This window comes from Dipodomys merriami, unplaced genomic scaffold (assembly GCF_024711535.1).
Source record: "Dipodomys merriami isolate MVZ:Mamm:240054 unplaced genomic scaffold, mDipMer1.0.p SCAF_14, whole genome shotgun sequence".
NCBI classification, from domain to species: Eukaryota; Metazoa; Chordata; class Mammalia; order Rodentia; family Heteromyidae; genus Dipodomys; species Dipodomys merriami.
Window position 1 is genome coordinate 15,499,497 of NW_027202715.1, and position 26,480 is coordinate 15,525,976.

Below are 26,480 nucleotides of genomic sequence, written 5' to 3' on the forward strand. Positions count from 1 at the left end.
CAAATCCTGGCTCATGTATTTGCTTTGGTAAAGGCAACAATATGTTGGTTGTTAGCACCACCTTGTGGTCACATCTACATATTGCACTTCCTACTAGCATTGACCTTCAAACTTCAGCTCTACTGCTTAGTACTGAGACTATATTGACACTGATAAACTGGGAAGAGCTATGGGTTTATAACAATCCACTGACCTGCTGTAACTATAGCAATGTAAATATATGTGTGCACAGAATCAAAGACTTGAATAATGTAGAAAAACACTCAAAATATAGGTAATATTTTTTTCATTCTAATATTGTTATCCTTTTGCAATTAAAAAAGGTGTAAAAAGGCACAAAAAGGGTAGAAAAGCTCCATAGCAGGCAGAGATCCCAATATAAATGGATTCCAGGGTACCAGACTCTCTGGGAAGACAGGCACCTGTGAAGACGACTTCTCAGATCTCCTGTGTTTTACTGCCTGTGGTGCAGGTAGAGGGGATTATCCCGCATGCAATACTACGCTAAAGGTGGAGTACAGAAAAAAGTAGTACAACTCAAACCCAACATCCTTACCAACAATTCTCTCCAATAATCTCAAAGGCCTCCTAAATCAGAGCACAATTCTTTTTAAACTAGAAATTAGGCTGGATGCTGGTGGCTCAAGCCTGTAATTTTAGCCATTCAGGAGGCTGAGATCTGATCATGGTTCAAAACCAGAATAAGCAGACAAATCCAACAGACTCTGGAAGTGGGATGTGGTTCAAGTGGTACAGTGCTGGCTTTGAGTAAAAAAGCTAAGCAAGAACTTGAGTTCCAGAATTAGCACAAGAAAAAGAGAGAGAGAAAAGAAAAGAAAGGCAGAGAGGAGAAGGGAAGGGAGGAGAGAGGAGAGGAGGGGAGGGGAGAGAACAGAAGGGAAGGGGAGGAGAGAAGTAGGCAGGCAGACTGAGCTGAAGACTTGGACCAAATCAGAGAAAGCAGGGTCCCTACTGCCATGGCCCCAGGCAACAGAAGGGATAGGAAACTTCACTGAGTACCCAGTAAAACAGAGATACCTAGTTAGGATGAGCCTAGGGCTACTAATAAAAGGCTAACTCTCCAGCTGAGGGAATAAAGAGGATGAGATGTCTAGGAGTCATCTGTTCTTACTTCTGAGAATTTTTTAAAAACACGATAATTAACAGGCTATAACCAGCATGTATTTGTTAAGTTCTATAAGGTTCCCAGTCTAGGTATATAGGACTAAGTTCTAAATGCTAAAAGAATAGAAAAATTCATTTTGTATATTTTGCCTACAGAGCTTTCTTATGATCACTTGTCATCAAGCTGCTGCTAAGACAGACAATCCTGATGTTCTTCCCTCCATGGGATAGTACTATGATTTCCATCTATCTATAAAGATCAGCAAATACAGAGTGACTGGCAGTTCATGAATGTTCTTAATATGATTCACAATCCTAGGCATTTTAATTTCTTTTAATATCCCTCAATCCAAAGAGCACCAAAGGAGATGTAATACAAACAGTTCAATGTAGATATATACAGTTTAACATTCTTAATAACTAGCTATAAAATTTTAAGAGCTATCGTATTTTGGTGGCAATTAGACTTATTGATATTTTAGAAATTCATTTGAGAGTCTACTGTAACTTTAGCAAAAAAAAAAAACTTGGCTTATATGGCTCTGGAAATAATAAATGGTTTTACAATCTTAACATTATTAAGAAAAACTTATTGCTGTAAAATTAAACTATACCCATATTTAAAATCCAATCAAACAAATTGCTCTTGAACAAAATACTGACATTATTTAAAATATATTTAATATTGACCAAGTTTAATGAGAAGAATATATATTGCTCCATTTATAATCAATGTTGAGATGAACATTTTATTAATTTTCTACAGTAGTTAAAAAAAAGACAGACACAGCTCACTGTTCAGAAGTATTGAGCAGCAGTCCTTAACTGACAGTACAAATATTAGGTGCATACATTAGTTAAACTTGCAGTAGGACGTAAGCCTACTCCACTAGATTATTTCCTAAATTGCTACTGAAGTGAGTGGACATCTCTCAAGACCTGGATTTAAGTAATCAATGTGAAAAAAAAAAAAAAAAAAGATTCTGTGTGTGCTGCTACTGAGGCTTGTACTTACGGCCTTGCACTTTCATTTAGTTTTCTTGCTCTACCACTTGAGTCATACCTCCAGTCTAACATTTTGCTAGGTGACCAGAGGTAAGAATGTCACAGACTTTTCTGCCCAGTCTTGGGCTTTGAATCTCAGCCTTTTGAGTAGGTAGGATTATAGGTGTGAACTACCAGTGACCAATCTCAAATTATTTTAAAATAACTATTCTGCCTCTGAAAAGTTTATGCAATATGCATTCAGACATGGCTCATGAGCAGTTCTAAACAACAGAAGAAAAGCCGCAGATCAAGTAGAAGTAGTTTCAAGAAATTTCTTATGGTCACAAATGTTCATAATATATGATATAAAATTATATTACAAAGTCCAATTATGATTGTAAAAAGACAATATATTGGTCTTAGAAAGGATGGAGACTATAACTGGTGGAAATAAAACACATAGAGTGACACTTCAAAAACAAACAAACAAACAAAAAACCACAGATCAACATTCACAAAGGCCAGTGGAATGCTACGAGAAATTTTTTAAAACTAGGTTTCCCCATACTGAAGATGTAAAAGGAAACCTCTTGAGGACCAGGAAAAAGCCACCCCAATATTCATACTTTAAAAATGCTTTGGTTCCTTTTCCCCCTTGACTTCCTGGGCATTCTTACAGAGCAAATATATGTAATATGTGCTCACTGGGTCATGGTGGAGCCTTGTTGTATGTGGATTGCTTTCTGGCACGCAGCAACATGGCCATGGAGATTCTGATTCCATGTCATACACAGTCACACCCTTTTCATCTCCCAGCATATAATGACAATGCCATGGAGGCAATAAGCTGTGCATACTGAGACACAATGGTGGTTTACAATTCCACAGATGACGATTTTCTCAAGACAAGGAAGGAGGGAATTATGAAAGCAAGCTTCATATATTACTCAACTGAGGTGAATTTGATCAAAACACATTATTTACATGTATGTAATGAAACAATGAAACCCATTTATAGAGTTAACATGCACTAATAAAAAGTAAGCTTATTCTTTCATATGCCAACACTAAAGTTTCAAGTGTTTTTTTGTTGTTTTTCATTCCTCTAAATTACTATCCTTCTTCAAAAGGGGGAAAAATAACCCTCCACTCAGTTTGTCCTTTTCCTGACACATACATCCCCCAGGCCACACAGCTCATACTTGGTTCCTGCCCTGGGCTTGCATCAGCCTTTCTCTAAAGCTCTTCATACTAATGTCTAGAACTCCTGAGGACTGAGACTCCTGGTTCTAGTAGGCTAGAATGCTTACATATGAATAAAGCTGTAGCCCACAGCAAACAAGCAGTACAATCTGCTGACCACCTCTGCAGACTGACCTTAACCGCTGCTTGTAATAATCTTCATCTCCATCATCTCGGCACCTCGCTTCTTTGCGACCTCCTCCTCTTCCTCCTTCCTCCCCTGTGGCTTCAGCTTCTTCCCCCGAACTTGGGAAAAAGTCATCATCAACTTCCTGTGCAAGGACTTTTTTCTGGCGTTTTCGGCCCCTGCGTAGAGGTTTCAGTTCATAATCTGTGCCATCTTCAGAAAGCTCAGCCCCTGTCCTGTCTTCTTCTTCCTCCTCTTCTTCCTCCTCCATCTCCTCTGTGGGGAAGGAGCCATACTCCTCACCCTCAGAGTCTACCTCTGTCTCTGGCCCTCCCTGGGGCTCCAGGGACTTCTTCCCCTTTGGCAACTGCACTTTGCCCTGGAACTGCAGTGCCCTTCTCTGCAGCTTCCTCATGTGCTTCTTCAAGCGTTGGTCTGCTCTTGAGACAACTTTGCTTCCCTGGCTTGGTCTGTTTTCATTTGGTCCTGTGTTAGACTCACAGAGGACCGGGGCTTTTCTGGCTACTTTCTTATTAGTAGCTTGCTTCTTCCTTTCAAAAGACAATTTTGCTTGATCTGCCAGATATTTTTCGAAGCCCGACGCCTCATTGAGCATTATTTTTCTAGGTTTTTTCTCCTGTTTCTGAGGGACCTGGGTTCCAAATGGTGTCATCTGACCAGTGCGGATGAGCTCATCCCATGCAGTTTCCTGAGCAGGCATGAGCATACTGCCCAAACAGGATGGTCCCGGCTCTAAAAAGGAATTGACAGTACAGATTATTGTAAAACTTTCCAGAGCACATTAGAAATATTCACTTGTTACAAAAATAGCAATAACTCACATTATAAAAAATCAGAGCACTAAAGCATAAAGTAAAATTGATGATAACATGCATAAGGCCAGATTTGGCACATTTTCTCAGTAACTTTCCTTCTAAATATGGCACTACATAAAAATAATACATATGTACCACAAAATACTATTTTGCCATAAAAGAGAAATTCTTTCACCTGTGGTTGTACTGATAGAACTGGAAATCATTATGCTAAATGAAATACACCAGACATAGAAAGATCTCACTCCCATGAAATCTAGAAAGTTTGATATCATAGAAAGTGAGCTTGGAATGATGGCTGGCCAAAGGCCGGGAAAAGCAGGGTGAAAGTGGGAAGGGGAAGACTGATCCATGGTACTGCTACAGTTGGATGGGAACATGAAGTTCTGTTGCACTGTAGGGAAACTAGAGATAACAATAATGTACTGTGTGTTTCGAATAGCTAAAAGAGAAAACTTGAATGTTTTCTCCATACAGCAATAAGGAGAGGAAAAACATAACACGCCAGCTCTGTACACCCTAGTATGGTAGCTAGGAGTCCCATGTGGCTTTCTAAAATTTAAGTTACCTAGGTGCCAGTGGCTCGTACCTGTAATCCTAGCTACTCAGGAGGCTAAGACCTAAGGATGGAGGTTCAAAGCCAGCCTGGGCAGGAAAGTCCCTCAGACTCTTATCTTAAACAACTACAGCAACAGCAAAACAAAAACAAAAATCTGTCAGTTAAGTTGATGTTAGGGAAATGAACCCTAAGATATGTATTCAAATGTTTTTTTTCTTTCATGCGATTGTTTCTAACACATTTATAAGATTATTTCTTTGTTGCTTTGTATGTCCCTCCCCCTCGGTATAACCCCTGCTTTCACTGTATTTGATGTTGTTATAATTTGTGGAGGGGAAGGGAAAAACAAATCGTTTAAATAGGGATACAGGTGGACCCGTTGCAACAATGAGAAGTACAAGTCGTTATGTCGAAAATGAACTATACAACTTTGGTGGGGGGGGGGGGGATAGGTCGGAAGGGGAAACAAAGGAGGCTACAATGCTTGATAAGAAATGTACTCATTATCTTGCCCATATAATTGTAACCCCTCTGTACAGTACTTTCATAATAAAAATAAATAAATAAAAATTTAAAAAACCTAAGTTAAATACTGAAATGTAGTTACTCTTGCCATCCAGTAAATTCTCAATAGCTCCAGGTCCCTAATGACCACACATAGACAACAAAGAAATTATGTCTCTCATTGTAAAAAAGGTTCACTGGTCAGTGACTGGAAGAGATGAAAAATGTAAAGGGTTGCTATGAGTATAAAGCCATCCAGAAACTATTCCTCCTTCATTAAAATTAATCCCCAGCAAAATAATTACCACATAATCAGAAAAACCAAAAGATATAAGGCTTAACAGGAAAAATTCATGTGATTCCTTATGAATATATATATATATATATATATATATATATATATATATATATATATATATATATATATATACCTTCTATTTTATTATGTTTTCTTGAAGTAAAATATACAGTGCCTAAAATGGACATTCTAAATCCACTTTTAAGGGTACAGTCTAGTGGCATCAAGTACCTTTGTGGCATTGTGCAGCCAACACTACCCCCCTACTTCCAGGGTTTTCTCCTTTCCCCAGAGCTCCCCTCTGCACCTATTAAATAGCTCCTCTCCAACTAACCCCAGGCAGCCATCGCTGTGCTCTCTCTGCATGTGAGCACCCTCGGTAGCTCCTGGGAGTGGAATCGCTTAACCTAATGCCCTCAGCCTCTACTCACATTGTAGCATGTGTCAGAATTTCCTTCCTTTTCAAAGCTGATTAAATCCATGAAACAACTCTGTCCTGATGGGTTTAGTCCTCTACCAGTTACTCCTGGGCTGCTTCTACCTCTTAACTTATACATCATACTGTTCTCAACATGGGTACACAAGTATCTCTTCTAGTTCCAGCTTTCTGTTCTTTTAGTTCTATACTCAGAAGTAGAATTCCTAGTTCCATGTTTAATTTTTGGGTAAAGTCCCATAAGAAATCTATTATTCTTGTAGGCCAATGACACTGCAACCAGGTTTTTTTATTGAAGTTGTATTGAAAATACATCAGAGTACACAAATGGTAAAGCTCAATGAATATTCAGGAAGAAAAGTTTTACTCATTTAACAGCATCCAGATGAAATAACAATTTTCTAGCATCCCCAGAGCACCCTTCATGCAACCTCCTGGCCTCCAGCTGACCCAGAGATCAGGATCTGACAGGTCTACTTCAATAGATGAGTTGTGCCTGGCTCTGAACTTTGTGTAAATGGGATGTTTTTACTCATGTGTCTGCCTGCTTTGCTCAGCATTATGCTTGTAGGTCCATATTGATTTGCTGAGTGAAGCTGAAGTTTGTTAACTCTCCCTGTTGCTAGCAATCTATATGACAATACTACAATTTTTCCATTTCACTGTTAATGGACATCTGGATGGCTTCCAGGATTTGACCACCAGAAATAATGATGTTACAAATATTCCAGTACACATCCTTTGGTAATAAATGTATATAGTTCTTTAGGTATGGTAAACTTGTTAAACAGATATGTGGAGCAGTATTAGCAATGTAAACTATAAGCATTACCAACGGTATTTGGTAGATCCAACTGGTCCACATTCTTGCCATTCCATTAAGCTATTCTGATAGGTGTGAGGTACAACACACTTACATTTCTTAATAACTAGTAAACCAGTGTGTCTTTCATAGATCTATTAATCTTTGAACAGCATCTTTAATATAGAAAATGTGAATTCTTCTCCCTGTTGTTCTCAGTCCATATGTGCTTTAAAAAATTAGTTTTTCATTTCTATTTAGAATAGATTCAACAATAAATAGCCTAAGAAATTAGAGAAGTAGTTTTTTTTTAGATGAAAACTATAAAACCTTAAAGAAGGAAACTGAAGAAGACACCAGGAAATAGAAAGAACTCCTATGCTCATATTGGCAGAATGAATATTTTAAAGATGGCTATATACTGAAAGCAATCTACAAAGTCAATGCAATCTCACTTCTTATTAGTAAGTGTGAAAATAAACTGAACAGACAATTCTGAAAAGAAGAAAAGCTAAGAGGCAATAACACATGAAGAAATGCTAAACATCCCTACCATAAAGTAAATGCAAATCAAAACATTAACATTCAGACCTCTAATCTGCTTGGAATATACTCTTGTACATAGAGTTTATAATTTATTTTCATTTGGATTAAGGCAGTATCCATGATGGAAAAGGCTACTTTTCTGTCACAGTTGAACACTTGATTCTGTCCCATGGATGTGTCTGCATCCTTGTGCCAATACCACACTGCCTAAACAGCTTTATAACAGATCTTATGTTGTTTTTTAGGATTTCCTTAGCTATTCTTGGCTTAATGCATCTTTATGCAAATTGTAGATTGAGCTTACTGATACCTCTACCCTCAACTTACATTTTTAACTCATAGCTTTTGCATTAAATACCAACAATAAGACTGTATAATGAAGAAGTGATAAAAACTGAATTACCTTTAAAAAAAAAAACCCTAAATTTATACTGGCATTACACTAAAACTACAGCAATGTTTGCAATGCACAGCCACACTGTACTTCCCCATCTACGGGGTCTTCTCTAACTCTCCAGTGACATGTGGTAGTTTTTAAAGTAGTAAATACACTGCAGAAAACTGTGTGGGTTTTTGCTAACACTTATTTCTAAGTATTTGATTTTAATTATAACTGGCATCTTTATTAAATTTTTTGGTATATGAAAATGATTTTTAATGCCTAATAATGTCTTCTTTATACCTAACGATAGCATAAAGAAACCCACTGAAAAATAGGGGTAGAGGGGAAGAAAAAACAGAACAATAGATATAGGTTAATCTGACTAAATTATATACACATGTAAATTACCATGGTAAAACCCTTTGCACAATATATGCTAAAAAATGAATGGAAAAATCATAATAAAACAAGCTATGCTAGAAGGTAGGTACCAGTGAGAGCAAATAGGGCAAATGCAGAGAGTGCAGGAAGGTGAATATGGTTGAAGTACTTTATATGTATGTAAAGAGAATAATGAAACTTGTTGAAATTGTTTTAATTAGGAAGAAGGGAGATAAGAGGGGCAGAGGGAGAATTTCTCAGGATAGATTGTTTGAATGCGCAGAAATATCACAATGAAATCCTTTCTTGTACACTAGTAAAAATCTTCTGTAAAAGAAGATGAATATTTATATCCTGTGTATCATTTAGCAAAACTCCTAAATTCATAATAATCTCAATAGATTATTCATCAATTCCGTTGAGGGTTTTTTATTTGCCAGTTCTGGCACTTGAAGTCTAAGTTTGGGCACTGTCTCTGAGCTCCTTTTTGCTCAAGGCTAGCACTCTACACTAGAGCCACAGTGCACTTCTGGCTTTTTTTTGTGATTAAATGGAGATAAGAGTCTCACACTTTCCTGCCCCACCTGTCTTCAAACTGTGATCCTCAGATCTCAGCTCCTGAGTAGCTAAGATTACAGGCATGAGCCACCTACACCTGGCTCCTTTGAGTTTTCTACACCGATAACCATACTATCTTATGAATGATGGTTTCACTTCTTTTGTTCCATTCTCATGTTTTGTATTCCCTTTCTTCCTACATTGTCCAGTACTATGCTGAATAAGAAGATAAGTGAGCACCCTCATTGTCTTCTAGATCACAGTGTCCTCATCCTACCTACTGTCAGTGAACCTTCACAGCTGCCTATACAGAGCAGGGAAAAGGAAGCCTTGGGGAAGCAAGAAGACTGCTGGGAGGGGTCACCACATTCATGCCTACTACATTCAAGACAAAAAAACCCACAAAAATCACATCTAATATTTTCTATATTACCTACTGTTATGTTCTTCCTAACAATTCTTGTCTTAGAGATTAAATGTCTGAAGCCAGTTCAAAGTATTGACTTCGAAATTCCAAATATTAGGGAGCTTAACCTATATTTTAAGCAGTGAGAGCAGAACAGCAACCAACAATTTCTAACCCTAAGAGTAATGTGAATAAAATCACGGCCATGGTAAAACCTGCATGTCTTTTCTTCTTAAACAACAGAATGGAAGGTTGGAATGCCTGCCAAATGTGCTCCTTGAAGATATGTGAAAGCAATACTACAGATGCTGATTGATGATGCTGGGCTTCCAAAATGAAATTCAATCAAGATGCAGATCTCTTTATCAAATTAACTGTATAAGAATGTTTAACATTTCCAATTTATTAAATGTGCATCAGTAGCCTCCAGTGAACCGAGTTAAAAATGTACTTTCATTCTCTAAAAGCCCCACATGACTTAAGAGGTTTGATTCTGCAGGAGGAAAAAATTTTCCATTATGACACAGAGGCAAAGAAATATGTAATTCTCAAAGCTCATGATAAAACTAGAGAGACACCTTCCCTTGGATATAGGCGCAGGAAATTAACTCAAGAACACTGAGAGCTGCTCCCATTTCCTTACCTGCATCATCCTCCTCCAGGCTAGCATGCTCCAACTCCACTTGTACCTCTGCTCCTCTCAGGATGGCCTGGAGACGTTTCTGCTTTGCAGTTATCTTCTTCAGCTGCTGTTCCTTGAAGGGTAAATCCCAAGTATAGAACATAACCATGAAGTGACTTATTGTTGAGATATAAAATTTTGAAACTTTAATCAAGAATAAAATTAAAAATAAAACAGAACTCACATCTATTACTATCATTATAGAGAACCTTATTTGAGCAACTACCAGGTCAGCTTTGATGTCTTCCTGCCAGGCAGCCAGCTCTGCCCACAAACTCTCCCCCCTGCACACATAACACACATCTTTCCAGTCATTTATACTGACTATTGAGGTGGAACTGTCCACTGGAGTCCTCGTACTAGACTTCATCATTAGACACATCACTAACCTTCTCATTTCTGATCTTACCAGCCAACAGGCAATGGAGGGCAATGGGACACAGAGCTAAGAATTTTTTTTTTTAAGTCAAATAGTTAAAAAACAAAAGTCACTCCCATTTGATAAATGTCCATGGTTTCCTTTCCTAATCCTACTCTACCCCTTTGCAATCACAAAAGTTTCAAAGACAAATACATTTTGCTATACCTCTTTATCCTACCTGTCCCAGACTACTCTTTGCCTTATTTCCCTTGATATTATCAGAACTTAAATATGTGATCTCCCACAGCCTCTCAATTAACAAAACCAGTAATACCTGGCTCATCATCACAGGAAAAATAACGTATCAACACCATAGCAATACAACATTGAGGCATGTGTGAGACTCTGGGTTTGGTCCCCAGCATCACCAAAAAAAATAAAAAGATTCAACTCCAAATATGAGTATAGAGCAAGAAGAATAGTTCCTGAACAAATATTAACAGCATACTACATGAACTTAAAATTTGTCTTTTGCTCAAGACTTTTGCTTAGCAAAATCCTCTTTAAAACACTTTTACACTGAATAGTTTATCTTTAAACACCAAGGAGTTGCTAAATAAAGACAGGAAAATATAATTGAGACTAGGACCTAAAGTGGTCTAACATTTGGTAATCTCCACTGTTGAAATCTCAGCCTATTAGCAGCCCAAGATGGTCAATGGTATCTCTACATCAATTTACATGCTCCCATAGAGGCCGATGTTCCCTTCAATTTGGGAAGTCCCCATTTGCAATGAGCTGCTGCTAGCTCTAATCTTTTGGGAAGATAATGGACTAGTGTATAAAAAGCAAAAGAAGCATATGAACTAGTTTGTAGCCATTCTCACCTCTCTAACTCAAATCAAAACTATAAGGACCCCTGAACCAATTGTAAGCACAGTATGTTGCTAGTCATTTTGAATGGCAGAACTGCCATGATCAACACCAGTCATTACCACCTACTGCAGCATATTAATCCAAAACCATGTTTCAAACCTCCTAAAACTATACACAAACCCTAAAACAAAGTTTCAAACCTCACAAAAATAATATCCCAAGTAACAGATTCTCCTTACTCCCAACCTTAAAATTCTTTAACACTAAGTGCAGCTCCAGTGTGGCTAGGTACTGACTATAATACCCAAGGCAGGGATGATGGGCCAGCCTCCCCAAAGTGGAAACAGGACGTGCGAGAAGAGATAGTTGTAGCAACAGGACACAAAGGGGCAATGATCAGTGAAAACAAGCCAAAAAGCAAGGTCCCCATGAAACAAGGAGACTGAGTAAGAGACCAACATGCCCAGGAGAAAGTGATAAAGAGGAAAACGGTGGCAAGAGAGGGGTCTGGAAAAGCACAAGGGTGAGGAGGCCACACTGGAAAAACCACACTATAACTGCTCTCAAATTCAGACATTATGGAAGCATTGTGCACAGATCTGTGTGCTCATGGCTCTATGTGTGGGGCTTTATAAAATACTGCATAATAGAAAATGTAAAGGAGAATCAGTTGACAATATAAACGTTTAATACACAAGCAATTCAAAATTCCTCTGCTGTAATTATAAATACTTGTTTCATAGATTAAACTTTGCAAAACGCTTGCTCTATTATCAAGTGGGCTAAAATGAAACCTTAAATGTAATCCTTAATATGTGATTTTGAATCACCTTATTATACTTCTGCCGTTTTACAGAATCTAGTTTCCTGCTGATGTCTCTGCTGGTGGGAGCCTGAGGACTAAGTTGTTCAATAATTTTATCGATCTGCCTTAAGGACTTCATACATGACCTGCAAAAGAAGACAAATTTTCAGCTTTCCACACTATGGTAACATTTCTTTTAGCATAATACAAAAAGGAAAAAAAGGCTAAAAAACATGTCTGTTACTTCTTAGGAACTAAAACTTAAGGAAAACTAAACCAAAATGCACATTTTTTTTTTTTTTTTGGTCGGTCGTGGAGCTTGAACTCTGGGCTTGGGTGTTGTCCCTGCGCTCTTCAGCTCAAGGCGAGTGAGTGCTCTACCGTTTGAGCCACAGCGCCACTTCCAGTTTTCTAGTGGTTTACTGGAGATAAGAGTCTGACTTTCCTTGCCCAGGCTGGCTTTGAACTGTGATCCTCAGATCTCAGCCTCCTCAGTAGCTAGGATTACAGGCTTGAGCCACCGGCGCCCGGCTAAAATGCACATTTTTTATTAGCCAAAAAATGGTTAGAAGTTTAAGATAGCTACTACTGCTTTTCTCTTCTCTGACTTAGCTCAGACCCACTTGTAAAGTGACTCATTCCTTCTACCAGAATATTTTGCATGTGCCTGTCAATCCTTGGGCTTGAACTTAGGGCCTGGGCACTATCTCTAGGTTTTTTGCTCAAGACTGGTGCCGTACTTGAACTACAAATTCCACTTCTGGTTTTTTGGTTACTTGGAGACAAGTATTTCATGGAGTCTCATGAGATCCTCTGACCTCAGCCATATGAGTAGCAAGGATTTCAGATGTGAGCCACCAGCACCTGGTCTACCAGCCTTTCTTAAGTGTCTTCTTCACTCAAGACATTCAGCTAGGAAATGGTGTAAAAAGTTGTACTTTTACATATGAAGAAATGCATATACACATTTTTTAAAGCCCATTTGGAAGCCTCCTAAATTTAGAAAAGTCTAAAGTACTTAAACATTTATTTTCTTATTATACACCTGTGACATGTTTTTATTTCCCACAACTAGATTTATCTACCATAGCATTACACTTCATGGTATGAGGACAAAAAGATGATTTGCTCCTAAAATAGGTATCACAGAATTATAGTTTCCAGTTTTAAAAACAGAAATTCAATCTTCTGCCTATGTATCTAACTTGCCACTTGAATTCTTTCTGGATTTTAGGATGAACAATGCAAGTTTTTTAGCCATCTAAGACATCACATGTCACCAGCCATGTCATAGCATTCTCCTCTGTCTTGTCACCTCTGTAGGAAGAGGAAGCAGGCACATATCCAAAATCAAATGTAAAAGGTTGTGTCACAACAAGGATCTGAGGCTGCCCTCAACACTGAAGGCCAAGAATATCTGATTTGCTTTTTTTTTTTTTTTTTGAGGGACGGGGGTTAGTCATGGGGTTTGAACTCTGGGCCTGAGCACTGTCCCTCAGCTCTTCAGCTCAAGGTTAGTACTCTACCACTTGACCCACAGCACTACTTCCAGTTTTCTGGTGGTTTTGTTGGAGATAGGAGTCTCATAGACTTTACTGCCCAGGCTGGCTTTGAACTGTGATCCTCAGCTCTCAGCCTCCTGAGTAGATAGGATTACAAGCATGAGCCACCAGCGCCCAGCTGAGTATCTGATTTTCAAGAGGTGAAAACCACCAAAACCAGATTAAAAAGAGCCAGGTGCTGGTAGCTTACGCCTACAATCCTAGCTACCCAGGAAGCTAAGATTTAAGGACCATGGTTCAAAGCCAGCAGGGGCAGGAAAGTCCATGAGATTCTTATCTCCAATTAACAACCAAATACACCACCAGAAGTGGAGCGCCCAAGTGGCAGAGTAGTAGCTTTGAGCACAAAAGCTCACGGACAGCACCCAGGCCCTGAGTTCAAACCCCAAGTCAGGCATGCACACATGAATGCACATATGCACCAAGGAACTGTTAGCAGAAAGCATGTCCTTTAAGCAAAAACAGTTACCTAAACATGGTTCCCAACAGGGTAGCTACCAGCACCATACCTCTCTCCTCTAGCCACTCAAGAGACCATGCCTTTTCTCTACCCAGTCCAGTCCTCAGGTTCTCTTCTGCCTAACCCTGCACAAAAGATCACCCAATGGCAATAATGAGGAGGCTCAACTCTCCTTCACCAGCCCAGGCCAGGTCCTCCTCTCCATGAAATACACTATTTGACATAGTCCATGTCTCTCTTCTCTATTACAGTTCCTTTCAGAATCAGAGGCAGCACCAAAGAATGGAATGGTAGGAAGTTTTTTCTCATTAGACTTAGAAATGCAGATCTGAAAAACTGCTAAGGGACCAAACACTCCATTTAGGGACAGCAAGCTGGAAATAAACTAGAGCACAGAGAACAATGTGATGAGGAGGCAGGAAGTATCACTAGTATCTCAAAGAGGAGACACTCAAAGTGCAGGTGCACTGTTCCTGGGACCTCAGTGCATGTGCTGGTGAGTGACAGGACATTTATAAAGGATATCCCTTCTCTCCAGTACACAAGGTAGGAGATAGGCCTTTGCCAGCTGAAATGAGCCTCTGCTTAGCATGCACAATACAGTGCTACACCTGAGGGGAAGGACAAGGCTGTCTTTACTAGTCCTGAATAAAAGCTTTCAATGTTGTTGGTGGTGGTGGTGGTTGTTGGTTTTGGTGCCAGTTCTAGGGCCTGAGCTCTGTCCCTGAGCTTCTTTTGCTCAAGGCTAGTGCTCTATCACTTGAGCCACTTTTTAGCTTTTTTGGCAGTTTAGTGGAGATAAGAGCCTCATAGAATTTCCTGATTAGGCTGGCTTTGAACCATGATACTCAGATCTCAGCCTCCTGAGTAGCTAGGATTATAGGAGTGAGCCACCAGTGCCAGGCTCAGGATAAGAGGTTTTATAAACCCCCTACACTTCTGGAATGTTACAGTTCTCTATTACATTAATTTCCTTGCCATGATTAAGTACAAACTCTGAATAAGTGGACTATACTCACATGAAGTCATCTAGGACCGACCGGTACTCCTTTTCAGCATCAGCAAGCTGGGTGGCACGACTGGCCTCATTCATGGCACTGTCCACCTGCTGAAGCACACCCTGCTCTAACACGGACTGGTCATAGACATCCACTCCCAGGCCCTGCAACTCCAGGGCCTGCGCACTAGGCTCCACTGCTGGAATCTGATGCCTGTCGATATGCAGCAGGCCAGGCCCTCTCCTCCCAGCCACTGATGCACAGGCCTCAGCTGGGGTGGACAGACCATAGTCAGAGGAAGGAGAGGGAAGGCACTTCTCTGCCTCCCCATTCCCACCATTTTCTGGCTCAGTTGATGTTTCTTTACTAGCATTGACATGGTAACTTTGAAAGCCATCTTGCTCCTGAGCTTGACTTGAGTGAGGGATTTCCTCATAGGGCATCTTCTACAGGCTATCTGAAAAGAAAAGGAAAAAAATTATAAGCTTCTTGGTTACATACAATTATTATATCTTAAATACTTTATAACTAATTCACTGATTTCTCAAAGCATCATCAAGTAATAACTACTAATTACATAAATGCAAGTTTCTAAGTGTTAATTTCTAGCTGTTGTTTTTATTCATTACATCTCTTGATAATAAGAAAGGTTAGCCAAAAGAAGAAACCAGTATGCCATGTACAAAGAACATCTGGGTAGCCAGCTGAGAAAGCCAGCAATCCAATCCTGAGGGACACCTACAACAACTGAAGAGGACTGGCTGCTGTCTTCCTTCCCATTAGCATAATCACTGTGCCATGGCATCATTAGTGGATTGGTCAACTGCAATATAGAGGATCAATGAAGAAAAAACTTTATATGAATCTTGACACTAGAAACTCTGAACATCTACCTAGTAAACAAGAACTCTGAACAAGTAATTAATCCAAGAGATTAATTACAATGTTCTCAAAAATAAGCTCGTTTCAATGAACAATGCAACTTCTCACCCATCAGGATGGCAGGCAGGACAATATCCACTATACACAAGAAGGAGAGCCCTTCCAATGCTGCTGGTAAGAATATAAATTATACAGCTCGTTGGGGGACAATTTAGCCATAGATGTCAAAATATTCAATGCATAGACCTTTGCACAGCAACTCTGGTTGTACATACTTATTTCAGAGAGATATGGCACACTGTAGTCTCAGTTACCTGCCCTCAAAACTGTAAAGCTGATGAATGCCACTTGCTTCCAAAGCCAAACACTGTGAGACAGAGAGGATTGGACAGCCATGCTAACCCAAAAAAAGGATAAAATTCAAAGAATGGTTTCTACTGAGGCTGGGCTGCTTTCACAGAAACGATCATAAGGACAAAAAAATATACTACAGATTGTCTCTTATCATACATAACAGAAGAGTGCACATTATAGCATGTTTTAATAGTCAATGTAGCCACTAAATTTTTTATAGTAGTAGAACCAGCTATGTTGAGTGAAAACAGTCAAGGGCAAAGTATCTATGTATCTGTGTACATGGAATGCACACAAACATACTAAACCTGCCACAGTTGGAGAGAGAAGGCAGGGACTGAAATGAAGGAAAGTTCTACATTTTATCCATACTCAGGAACAGCCTGAAAGATATCATACTCTATTATCTGTGTAACAATTAACAAATACATTAAAAAGCAACACAGTAACCAAGAAAGAGACTTACTTTTTATTTATCTGCAAATAAACAAAAGTTTCTTTTTTAAAAAAGTAATTTCTTTTAGCACTGAAACATTATTTCCATGATATGAGCACCAGCTCCTCCCACTCCCCCCATCCACCCATATCCAACCTAACTCACTCCATACTAAATGAACAATCCCAGCAACCAAACATGGGATTCAAAGATGCCAAGAATTTTGTATTATGTGCCCGGAATGGCTCACTGAAGCCACTTTCTCCTGAAGAAGCACATGAGTAAAAACATGGTACAATGAGCTAAGATCTGAACCCCAGATCCCCAGGCTACTGGGGAGGAGATGGCTGCTGAAGGGAAGCATGGTTCAGAGAACAAGTCAAAATAAACAGTAAACAGTCACCAAGATGAGACTTTCTGAGAGGAAGCAGACAGGCAGCAGGGAGATGGTTGAAGAGCTTACAAGTCCAGATACTGGAGCATCACAACACAAATCTGAGCTAGCAAGAGAGGTCTGGGCACAATGTGGATAACACTAGAATGAGCAGCATTAAGGGGCCTAAGGATCTGACAGGCCGCCAGAGGTCATCATTTCAAAAGGTTACAAGAGGCCAAGGCTGAAAATATTAAGAGTGAATAGCAGAAAGAGAAGGTTTCTCTCCTTGGGGGGGGGGGGGGGGGGGTTCTGATTATCTTCAGAAGAAAGGCCACGGTTGGACTCTACTTCCCTTTCCCAGGAGTAGGGAGGGAGGGAATAGACTATAAGAGGTATCTGAGCCACTATCTGGAGGATGAACAGGATTTTTTTTTTTTTTTAATGTGAGGGCTGGGGCTTGAATTCAGGGCTTCTTGCTCAGTTCTCTTGCTTATGGCTGACACTCTACTTGAGCCATGTCTCTAGTCTGGCATTTTTACTGGTTAATTAGAAACATTCTCTCGGGACTTTTCTGTCTGAATTGGCTTCTAACTTCACTCTTCAAGATCTCGGCTTGCTAAGCAGCTAGGATTACAGGTTTGAGTCACCTGCCAGCGAGAAATAGGATTTAATCAGACCTAAAGGAAAGCTAATACCTTGCGATAAAATATATGCAAAGGCTGGAAAGAACTGGTGAATCTGAAGTGGAAGGCAGCTGAAACGCGGTTAAAGACAACAAGATAAGGGCTCGAGATTCACTGTGTAAACCTTACAAAGTATCTTCTGGGGAAACAGTGTCTTCCTTGTCCCCCCCCCCCCCGCCCCCTTGGGCGCTGGGGTTTGTGTCTGGAGACAAACTGGACTGTGGACCGGACACCTGCGTCCACGCACGGATCTAAGGGCACACGTTCACCCAGGTCTGGGAGAACATGAACCTGGGATTTTACTCTCAAATGTCCAGTACAGTCACACGATTCGGATCATGTCGGGCTACCGTGTGGGAGAAAGTACTGAGGAGACCCTGGCAGGCCCAGGGCTAGGCACAGCGCGCCCGAGGCGAGGCGGGGCGCCCCGCGGGGAACCGGCGGGGCGGCGTCCGCAGGCGACCGCTCCGGAGGCCGGAAACCCCGGCCGGAGAAGCGCCAGGCCCGAGGCTCTCCACGAGCAGCTCCCCGACCCTCCCTCAAGGGCCTCGCTACTTGAACGGAGACCCGGCAGCGCCCGGCCCTCAAGCTGAGCGGGGCCGTCCGCCCGCAGCGGGCCAGCGCGCCGCCGCGTCACTTCCGGCCGCAGGTGCGCGGTCCGAGAGCGCCGAGCCGCGACCCACCGGCCGCCGCCACGGCGGCAAGGGCTCCGTCCCGGAGGCCTAGGTGCCAGTGCCCCGAGCGGCCGCCCGGGGAGCCCCGACACCTCCCGCCTGACATCCAGCCGGGCCGCCGAGCACTCACCCTGAGCTGTGTGGCCACCCAGACGCACGCGGAGACACCACAGACGCCGCCGTCGCCGCCACTGTAAAACGCGATACCACCGGGCGACGCGCAGGCGCCCTGGGGGCCGCCGTAAACTCCGCCCTTGCATACTCAGCGAGGTCGACTGCGCAGGCGCTGGTCTGCCTGGCTGCAAGTATACAATAGGTACTAAAGACTGCTTTTTTAAAAACAAAACAAAGAAAAGCACTGACTTGAGCCCAAAAGTTAGGAAAAGTAGGAGAAAAATGCTGGCATCCTTGCCTCTACTTTATATGTCTTTATGTTGAATCATTCTCTTCTCTCTTGCAATCACTTTATAGTCACATTTGTTCCAAAAAGTACACAACTGATGGATAACATCTTTATAATAAGGGACCAAAACAATCCCCCCCCAAAGAAAAGAACAGCAGAACCTCAAAGGTCAGACTACACTCCTGTACCCCCCAAAAGTGGGAACAATTATCTGTAATGATGAGGCTGTATCCTAGAGTAGGAATAATCATTCGTGGGAACCAGATTGCTCCCGCTAAGTGATGAGAATAACTTCTGGAGAAGTCTCATACCCTGGAAGAACAAACCTGAGATAATGATCACCTGAAACTGTTTATGCATACTTCTCTCCCTCTGTCCCAACTCTTCCTCTATTTCTGTGTCAGCACTAGAGCTTGAACTCACTCAAGCACTTGCTTGGCTTTTTCCACTCAAGGATGGTTCTCTATCACTTGAGCCAAAGCTCCACTTCCAGCTTTTTGCTGGCTAATTGGAGTCTCACAAACTTTTCTGCCCAAGCTGGCTTCAAACCTAGATCCTCAGTTCTCAGCCTCCTAAGTAGATAGGCATGAGCTCCTAATGCCCATCTTCTTCCTCTGTTTAAACCTAAAACTCATGTAAGTACCTGGAAGATAGGTTGAAATACTTACTTTATCTTTTCCCATAGCATGTCTACAATAAATCTCTGCCTTGTTATGACTTGTATTCCTTTCTCCCAGTTCATAGGTTGAAGTCCTCACCAGAAGTACTTCTGAATGTATTTGGAGACAGGATCATTTAGGAGGTAATTAAGTTAAATGAGATAGAGTAGGCCTTAATCCAATGTTCCCACAGTCTTTATAAGAAAAAAATAATTTAGACACAGACATGTGCATAGAGTATGTGAAGATGAGACAAGGAAGTTGAGAGAACAAGGAAAGGGAATGTAGAAGCAAGGGAAATGGAAGTGTTCTACTTCATTATATTCATTCCTGCACATAGAGCTCTGACCTCCAAGAGACATTAATACTGAAGATCCTAGAGTGGCTTATGTCTGTATTCCTAGCTACTCGGGATGCTGATATCTGAGGATCAGGTTTGAAGCCAGCCCAAGCAAAAAGAAAAAAAAAATCTTATCTCCAATTAGCTGTCAAAAAAGCCAAATGAGAACATGAGGGCCTGGTATCAACACCTTCCCTCCTCAAAAAAAAAAAAAAAAAAAAAGGGAGACAGGAACATAAAACAGGTTCTGTTTGAGATATGTACTAGCAGGAGGAGGGAGGAGAATATAGAACAAGGAAACATGCTGAAATTATTTAAGAAGTGAAAGGAAGCCAGGCACCAGTGGTTCACACCTATACTCCTAGCTACTCAGGAGGCTGAAGTTCAAAGTCAGACCAGGCAAGAAAGCCTGTGAGGTTTTTTTGTTTTGTTTTGTTTTTTGCTTTTTTGGGTCCGGTCGTGGGGCCTGAACTCTGGGCCTGGGCGCTGTCCCTCAGCTCTTCAGCTCAAGGCTAGCGCTCTACCACTTGAGCCACAGCACTACTTCCAGCTTTTTTCTTTTTGAGTATGTGGTGCTAAGGAATCAAACCTAAGGCCTCAGGCATGCAAGGCAAGCGCTCTACCACTGAGCCACCTTCCCAGCCCCAGTCTGTGAGGTTTTTATTTTAGTTAACCACCAAAAAACTGAAAGTGGAGCTGTGCTTCAAGTGATAGAACCCTAGCCTTGAGCACAAAAGCTCAGGGACAGTGACCAGGCCCTGTGTTCAACCCCAAGGACCAGCACAAAAAGAGAGAGAGAAAAGAGAAGAGGAGTAGTAGAGGGGATAAGTTTAATTAGAATACAACCTTTGTTTGTATGAAAACATCATAATGAAACTCCTTTGTATACCAATATATGCTAATTAAAATGAGGGGATGAGCAAGTCTCCAGCTTATACCTGTAATCCTAGCTATTCAGGAGGCAGGGATCTGAAAACTGCATTTTAAAGCCAGCATGGGAAGGAAAGACCCCAAGACTCTTATCTCCAAATAACCACCAAAAAGCCAGAAGCAGAGTTGTGGTTCAAGTGCTAGAGTACCAGTTTTGAGTGAAAAAAATAAAGGCCAGTGCGCAGACCCTGAGTTCAAGCCTTAGGACCAGCACAGGGAAAAAAGTGGGGGGGAGGGGAAAAAGTGATAGGATTTCTTAAATATGCTTAGAAGTTTGTCAAAAGTTGTCTGACCTTTGCCCACCTGTATCTCATCAGTCCCCAGGTTGCAATGGCATCTCCCCAACTCCTGATAAACCTATCTCCTCCAACCCCTCTATCCAGTTGCCTTGACTATTGCAACCATCCTCCCACTTCCAGGCTGCATCTTCCTATATCTACTCACAATTACCAGAGAGATTTATCTAAGGTACAACTATGATCTGATCCCCTCTCTGCCTCAGACTTGACTCTCCACCCCACCCCTCTGCACACAAGGTAGAATCTAAGCTACTTAAGTCACCCACACTCTTCTCCAGCTCTGTGCCATCTAGTATTTTGGCTTCATATCTGCCCTTCACTCCTTGGATGCCTATGCTCAAGATTTTGGGAACTGATTCTCCTGTTAGCAAGTCTGTTATGTGATTGCCTTATCTCTGGCTGCTATAATAAAATGCCACAGGCCAGGCAAGCTTAATCAGCAGAAATTAGTTCTTATATTTGTGGTAACCCAGAGCCCAAGGACAAGATGTAAACAGCTTCGTTTCTTGCTTAGGGCTATCTTCCTAACTCCTGTTAATTCCATTGAGAAGAGGAATGACACTACACTGTGGTATCTCTCGCCCCCCCCTCTTTTTTTTTTTTGTTGATGTTGGTCATGGGAGAGTTGGTTGTCTGGGCTGAACTCTGGGTGTGGGCATTGTCCCTCAGTTCTTCAGCTCAAGGCTAGCGCCCTACCACTTGAGCCACAGTGCCATGTCTGGCTTTTTTCTGCTTATGTGGTGCTGAGGATTTGAACCCAGGGCCTCATGCATGCAAGGCAACACACTACGACTAAGCCAACTTCCCAGCCCCTCTCTTTCCCTTCTTTTTTTTTTTATTGTAAAGATACTATACAGAGGGTTACAGTTACATGAGTGAGGTAATGAGTACACTTCCTCTTGAACATTGTTACCCCCTCCATTGTTTTCCCCCTACCATCCCCTCCCTCCCTCCCTTCCCCGAGGTTCTTTTTTTGTTTTTTATTGTGATTAAGTGATTACATAATTTCCAGAATTTCACAGTATTGTGGAATAATGATGCTCATTTAAAGTCACAAGTTCATTCTAACTTTCCTGGAGCAAATTGTCTATCACAGTCTGTAACATATAACGGTGTTCACATGTTATACACCATATATGTGATCAGCAGCGTGGGGATATTTAGTAGTGGTTCAACCAGATGAGTGGGAGTTCTTTGTTTCTTAAATCCTGTTAGTTTTGTCGTATCACCTAACATTTTGGATTTAGCATCCACTTATCAGGGAGACCATGTACCGTTTGTCTCTTTGCTCTTGGCTTACCTCGCTCAACATGATTCCTTCTAGCTCCATCCATTTCCCTGCAAATGCCATTATTTTGTCATTTCTAATGGCTGCATAATATTCCATTGTGTATAGATACCACAATTTTTTGGATCCATTCATCTGTGGTGGGGCATCTGGGTTGTTTCCATATCCTAGCTATTGTGAACAGTGCTGCAATAAACATGGAGGTGCACGTGTCCTTGTATATTGGTTCCTGTTGTTCAGGGTAGATGCCTAGAAGTGGTATGACTGGGTCGTAAGGGAGGTCAATCTTTAGCTTTCTAAGGACCCTCCAGACTGCTTTCCAAAGTGGTTGTATAAGTGTACATTCCCACCAGCAGTGTAATAGGGTTCCTTTTTCTCCACATCCCCTCCAGCATTTGTCATTGGCTGATTTGTGGATGTGGGACATTCTGACTGGGGTAAGGTGGTATCTCAGGGTTGTCTTTATTTGCATTTCCTTCACCACCAGGGATGATGAACATTTCCTCATGTGTTTCTTTGCCATTTTTATTTCTTCATTTGAGAAGTCCCTCTTTAGTTCCCTTGCCCATTTAGTAATTGGTTTGTTAGGTTTGGGAGGGATTAGTTTCTTGAGTTCCCTGTATATACAGGATGTTAACCCCTTGTCTGATATATTGTAAATATTTTTTCCCAATTAGTTTGTTGTCTTTCTAGCTTAGTTGCGATAGATTTAGCTGTGCAGAAGCTTTTTATTTTAAGGTAGTCCCATTTGTCGAGTCTCTCTCCAACTTGTTGTGACCCTGGGACTCTGTTCAGGAAGTTCCTTCCTGTGCCTATTAGTTCAAGTGTCTCTCCTACTCTGTCCTGCAGTACTTTCAGAGATTCAGGTTTAATATTAAGGTCTTTAATCCATTTTGAGTTGATGTTGGTGCATGGTTATAGGCTGGGGTCCACTTTTAGTTTTCTGCATGTGGCTGCCCAGTTTTCCCAGCACCAGCGGTTGAAGAGCTGTGTTTCTTCCATTGTATGTCTTTGGCTCCTTTGTCGAATATCAGCTGGCTGTAGGCCTGTGGATTTATTTCTGGATCTTCTATTCTGTTCCATCGGTCTTCGGGTCTGTTTTTGTGCCAGTACCATGCTGTCTTTGTTATTATAGCTCTGTAGTAGAGTTTGAAGTTCGGCATGGATATCCCTCCCATATTGTCTTTATCCCCTAGAATTGTTTTGGCTATTCTAGGTCTTTTGTTGTTCCATATGAATTTTTGGACTGTTTTCTGTATTTCAGTGATGTACGTCATTGGGATTTTAATAGGAATTGCATTGAATTTGTATATTAGTTTTGGAAGTATTACCATCTTTACTATATGAAGTCGGCCTATCCAGGAGCATGGGAGGTCTTTCCATTTCCTAGTGTCTTCTGCAATTTCTTTCTTTAACTTTTTATAGTTCTCATTAAATAGTTCTTTTACATCTTTGGTTAGGTTAATTCCTAAATATTTTATTTTTCGGGAGGTTATTGTGAATGGGGTTGCTCCTTTTATTTCCCTCTCTTCTTGTACATTGTCAGTGTATAGGAAGGCAACTGATTTTTGTGGGTTGATTTTGTATCCTGCTATTTTGCCGAAGTGATTTATGATTTCTGAGAGTTTGGGGATGGAGTTTTTGGGATCGTGAAGGTATAGTATCATGTGGTCTGCAAAAAGGGATAGTTTAACTTCTTCTTTCCCTATGCAGATCCCTTTAATGTCTTTTTCTTGCCTTATTGCCCTGGCTAAGGGTTCCAGGACTATATTGAAGAGGAGTGGAGACAGTGGGCATCCTTGCCTTGTTCCTGATTTTAGGAGAATTGGTTGTAGCTTTTCCCCATTAAGTATAATATTGGCTATTGATCTGTCATAAATGGCTTTTATTGTTTTTAGAAATGTTCCTTCTATTCCTATTTTCTCCAGAGTTTTTAACATGAATGAATGTTGAATTTTATCAAAGGCCTTTTCTGCATCTGTGGCGATAATCATGTGATTCTTGACCTTGGCTCTGTTGATATGTTGGATTACATTTATTGACTTATGTATGTTAAACCATCCCTGTGTCTCTGGGATGAAGCCTACCTGGTCATAGTGTATTATTTTTTTTATGTGTTTCTGGATTCTGTTAGCTAGAATCTTGTTAAGGATCTTTGCATCTGTGTTCATCAAGGAAATTGGCCTGTAATTCTCCTTTTTGGTTGGGTCTTTGCCTGGTTTGGGGATGCGTGTGATATTGGCTTCGTAGAATGAGTTTGGGATAGCTACCTCCTTCTCTGTTTCTCTGAAGAGCTTGAGGAGTATGGGTATTAGTTCTTGTTTAAAGGTCTTATAGAATTCTGCTGTGAATCCATCTGGTCCTGGGCTTTTTTTTGTTGGAAGACTTTTGATAGCTTCCTGTATCTCGTTATAGGATACTGGCTTATTTAATTGGTTAATTTCTTCTTTGCTCAGTTTGGGCAACTTGTATTTCTCTAAAAATGCATCCATTTCTGTCAGATTTTCTTCCTTTAGGGAGTATAGCTTTTGAAAGTAGTCTGTTAGAATTGTTTGGATATCTTGGGTACGTGTTGTGATGTTTCCAGTGGCATCCCTAATCCTATTAATATGGGTTTCCTCTCTTCTTTTTTTAATTAATCTAGCCAACGGGCCATCAATTTTGTTTATTTTTTCAAAGAACCAGCTTTTTGTTTGGTTTATTTTGGTTATGGTTTTCTGATTTTCTAATTGGTTAATCTCTGCTCTTAATTTGGTTATCTGGCTTCGTCTAGCAAATTTAGGTCCCATTTTTTCTTGTTTTTCTAGCTGTTTTAGTTGCAACATGAGATTATTTACTTGGTCTGTCTCCATTCTCTTGATGTGGGCACTGAGGGCAATAAATTTGCCCCCCAGGACTGCTTTTGCTGTGTCCCACAAGTTTCTTTGTGAGGTGTTTTCATTTTCATTGAGTTGTAGGAAGTGCTTTATTTCTTCTCTGATCTCTTCCGTTACCCAGGCATTGTTAAGGAGTGTGCTGTTCAATTTCCATGTATTAGAGAAATTTCTGCGGTATGCTTTGTTATTGAGAGCTAGCTTGATTCCACTGTGGTCAGATAGGATACAGGGGATTATGTCGATCCCTTTGTATTTGCTTAAGTTCCTTGCATGAACTACGATATGGTCTATTTTGGAGAAAGTTCCATGAGCTGCTGAGAAGAATGTGTACTGTGTTGTTTTAGGGTGAAATACTCGGTAGATGTCAGTTAATTCCGCTTGAAGTATGGCCTCACTTAATTCGGTAGCTTCTTTGCCAATCCTCTGGTTGGTAGACCTGTCCTTTGGTGAGAGTGGTGTGTTAAAGTCTCCTAGTATTATCGTATTGGGATCTATTTTGTTCTGTAAGTTTGAGAGCATTTGTTTAACATATCTGGGTGCACCAATATTTGGGGCATATAAGTTGATGATGGTTATATCCTCCTCTTGGATTGTTCCCTGTATTAAAATGTAGTATCCGTCCTTGTCTTTCTATACTGATTTTAATGAAAAGTTTATTTTGTCAGATATCAGGATAGCTACACCTGCTTTCTTACTAGGGGCATTTGATTGGTAGATCCTTTTCCACCCCTTCACTCTGAGTTTGTTTGTATGTTTGGCTGAGAGGTGGGTCTCCTGAAGGCAACAGATGGATGGGTCTTGTTTTCTGATCCAGTCCTCAGTTCGTTTTCTTTTAATTGGCGAATTCAGCCCATTTATATTAAGAGAAAGTATAGAGAGATGCATTGTTGTCCCTGCCATTCCGTTTTCCTAAGTTTTTCTTCTTTCCTTTCCTCCTGTGCTTGCTCAGTTAGACTTTGAGTAATGCCTGTTTGGGGCAGGTCCCAGTTCCTGGTTGCTTTCTTCAGGTTGTGTCCCCCCTCTTAGTATTCTTTGTAATGCTGGCTTAATGTTTATGTATTCATTTAGTTTTTCTTTGCTATTAAAAGTTTTCAGTTCTCCATCAAATGTGAATGCTAGCTTTGCCGGATATATCAGTCTGGGTTGGCAGTTATTGGCTTTCAGGGCTCATATGGTGCTTTCCCAGGCTTTTCTTGCATTCATTGTTTGTGTGGAGAGATCTGCAGTGATTCTAATTTTTTTCCCTTCTTCATTTTTGCTGCATGCAGGATTGTTTCCTTATTATTCAGATCTATCATTTTTACTATAATGTGTCTAGAAGTGTTTCTCCTGGGATCTTGCTTGTTG

General features: G+C 40.8%; 1 protein-coding gene and 1 long non-coding RNA gene across 5 annotated transcripts in view; one reads left to right on the top strand and one right to left on the bottom strand.

Moving 5' to 3' along the window:
* The window catches only part of Ercc6 (ERCC excision repair 6, chromatin remodeling factor), a 73,328-nt gene extending 54,747 nt beyond the window's left edge, over window positions 1–18,581 (bottom strand). Inside the window, exons 1-5 of one of the 2 annotated variants that reach the window (XM_070020802.1) lie at window positions 18,469–18,581; window positions 14,955–15,390; window positions 11,939–12,059; window positions 9,833–9,944; window positions 3,490–4,234 (exon numbers count right to left, since the gene is read on the bottom strand). In XM_070020802.1, coding sequence (XP_069876903.1) covers window positions 3,490–4,234; window positions 9,833–9,944; window positions 11,939–12,059; window positions 14,955–15,376 — 1,400 coding nt within the window. In that variant the 5' untranslated portion in view covers window positions 15,377–15,390; window positions 18,469–18,581. Of the gene's footprint in view, window positions 1–3,489; window positions 4,235–9,832; window positions 9,945–11,938; window positions 12,060–14,954; window positions 15,391–17,676; window positions 17,750–18,468 lie in introns of those variants that run through there. The other variant, XM_070020803.1, reaches the window with a different exon arrangement.
* Window positions 18,346–26,480, top strand: part of LOC138825973 (uncharacterized) — a 37,878-nt gene continuing 29,743 nt past the window's right edge. For all 3 annotated transcript variants that reach the window (XR_011371538.1, XR_011371539.1, XR_011371540.1), the window contains exons 1-2: window positions 18,346–18,654; window positions 19,479–19,543. This is a non-coding gene — a long non-coding RNA (uncharacterized lncRNA). The remainder of the gene's footprint in view (window positions 18,655–19,478; window positions 19,544–26,480) is intronic.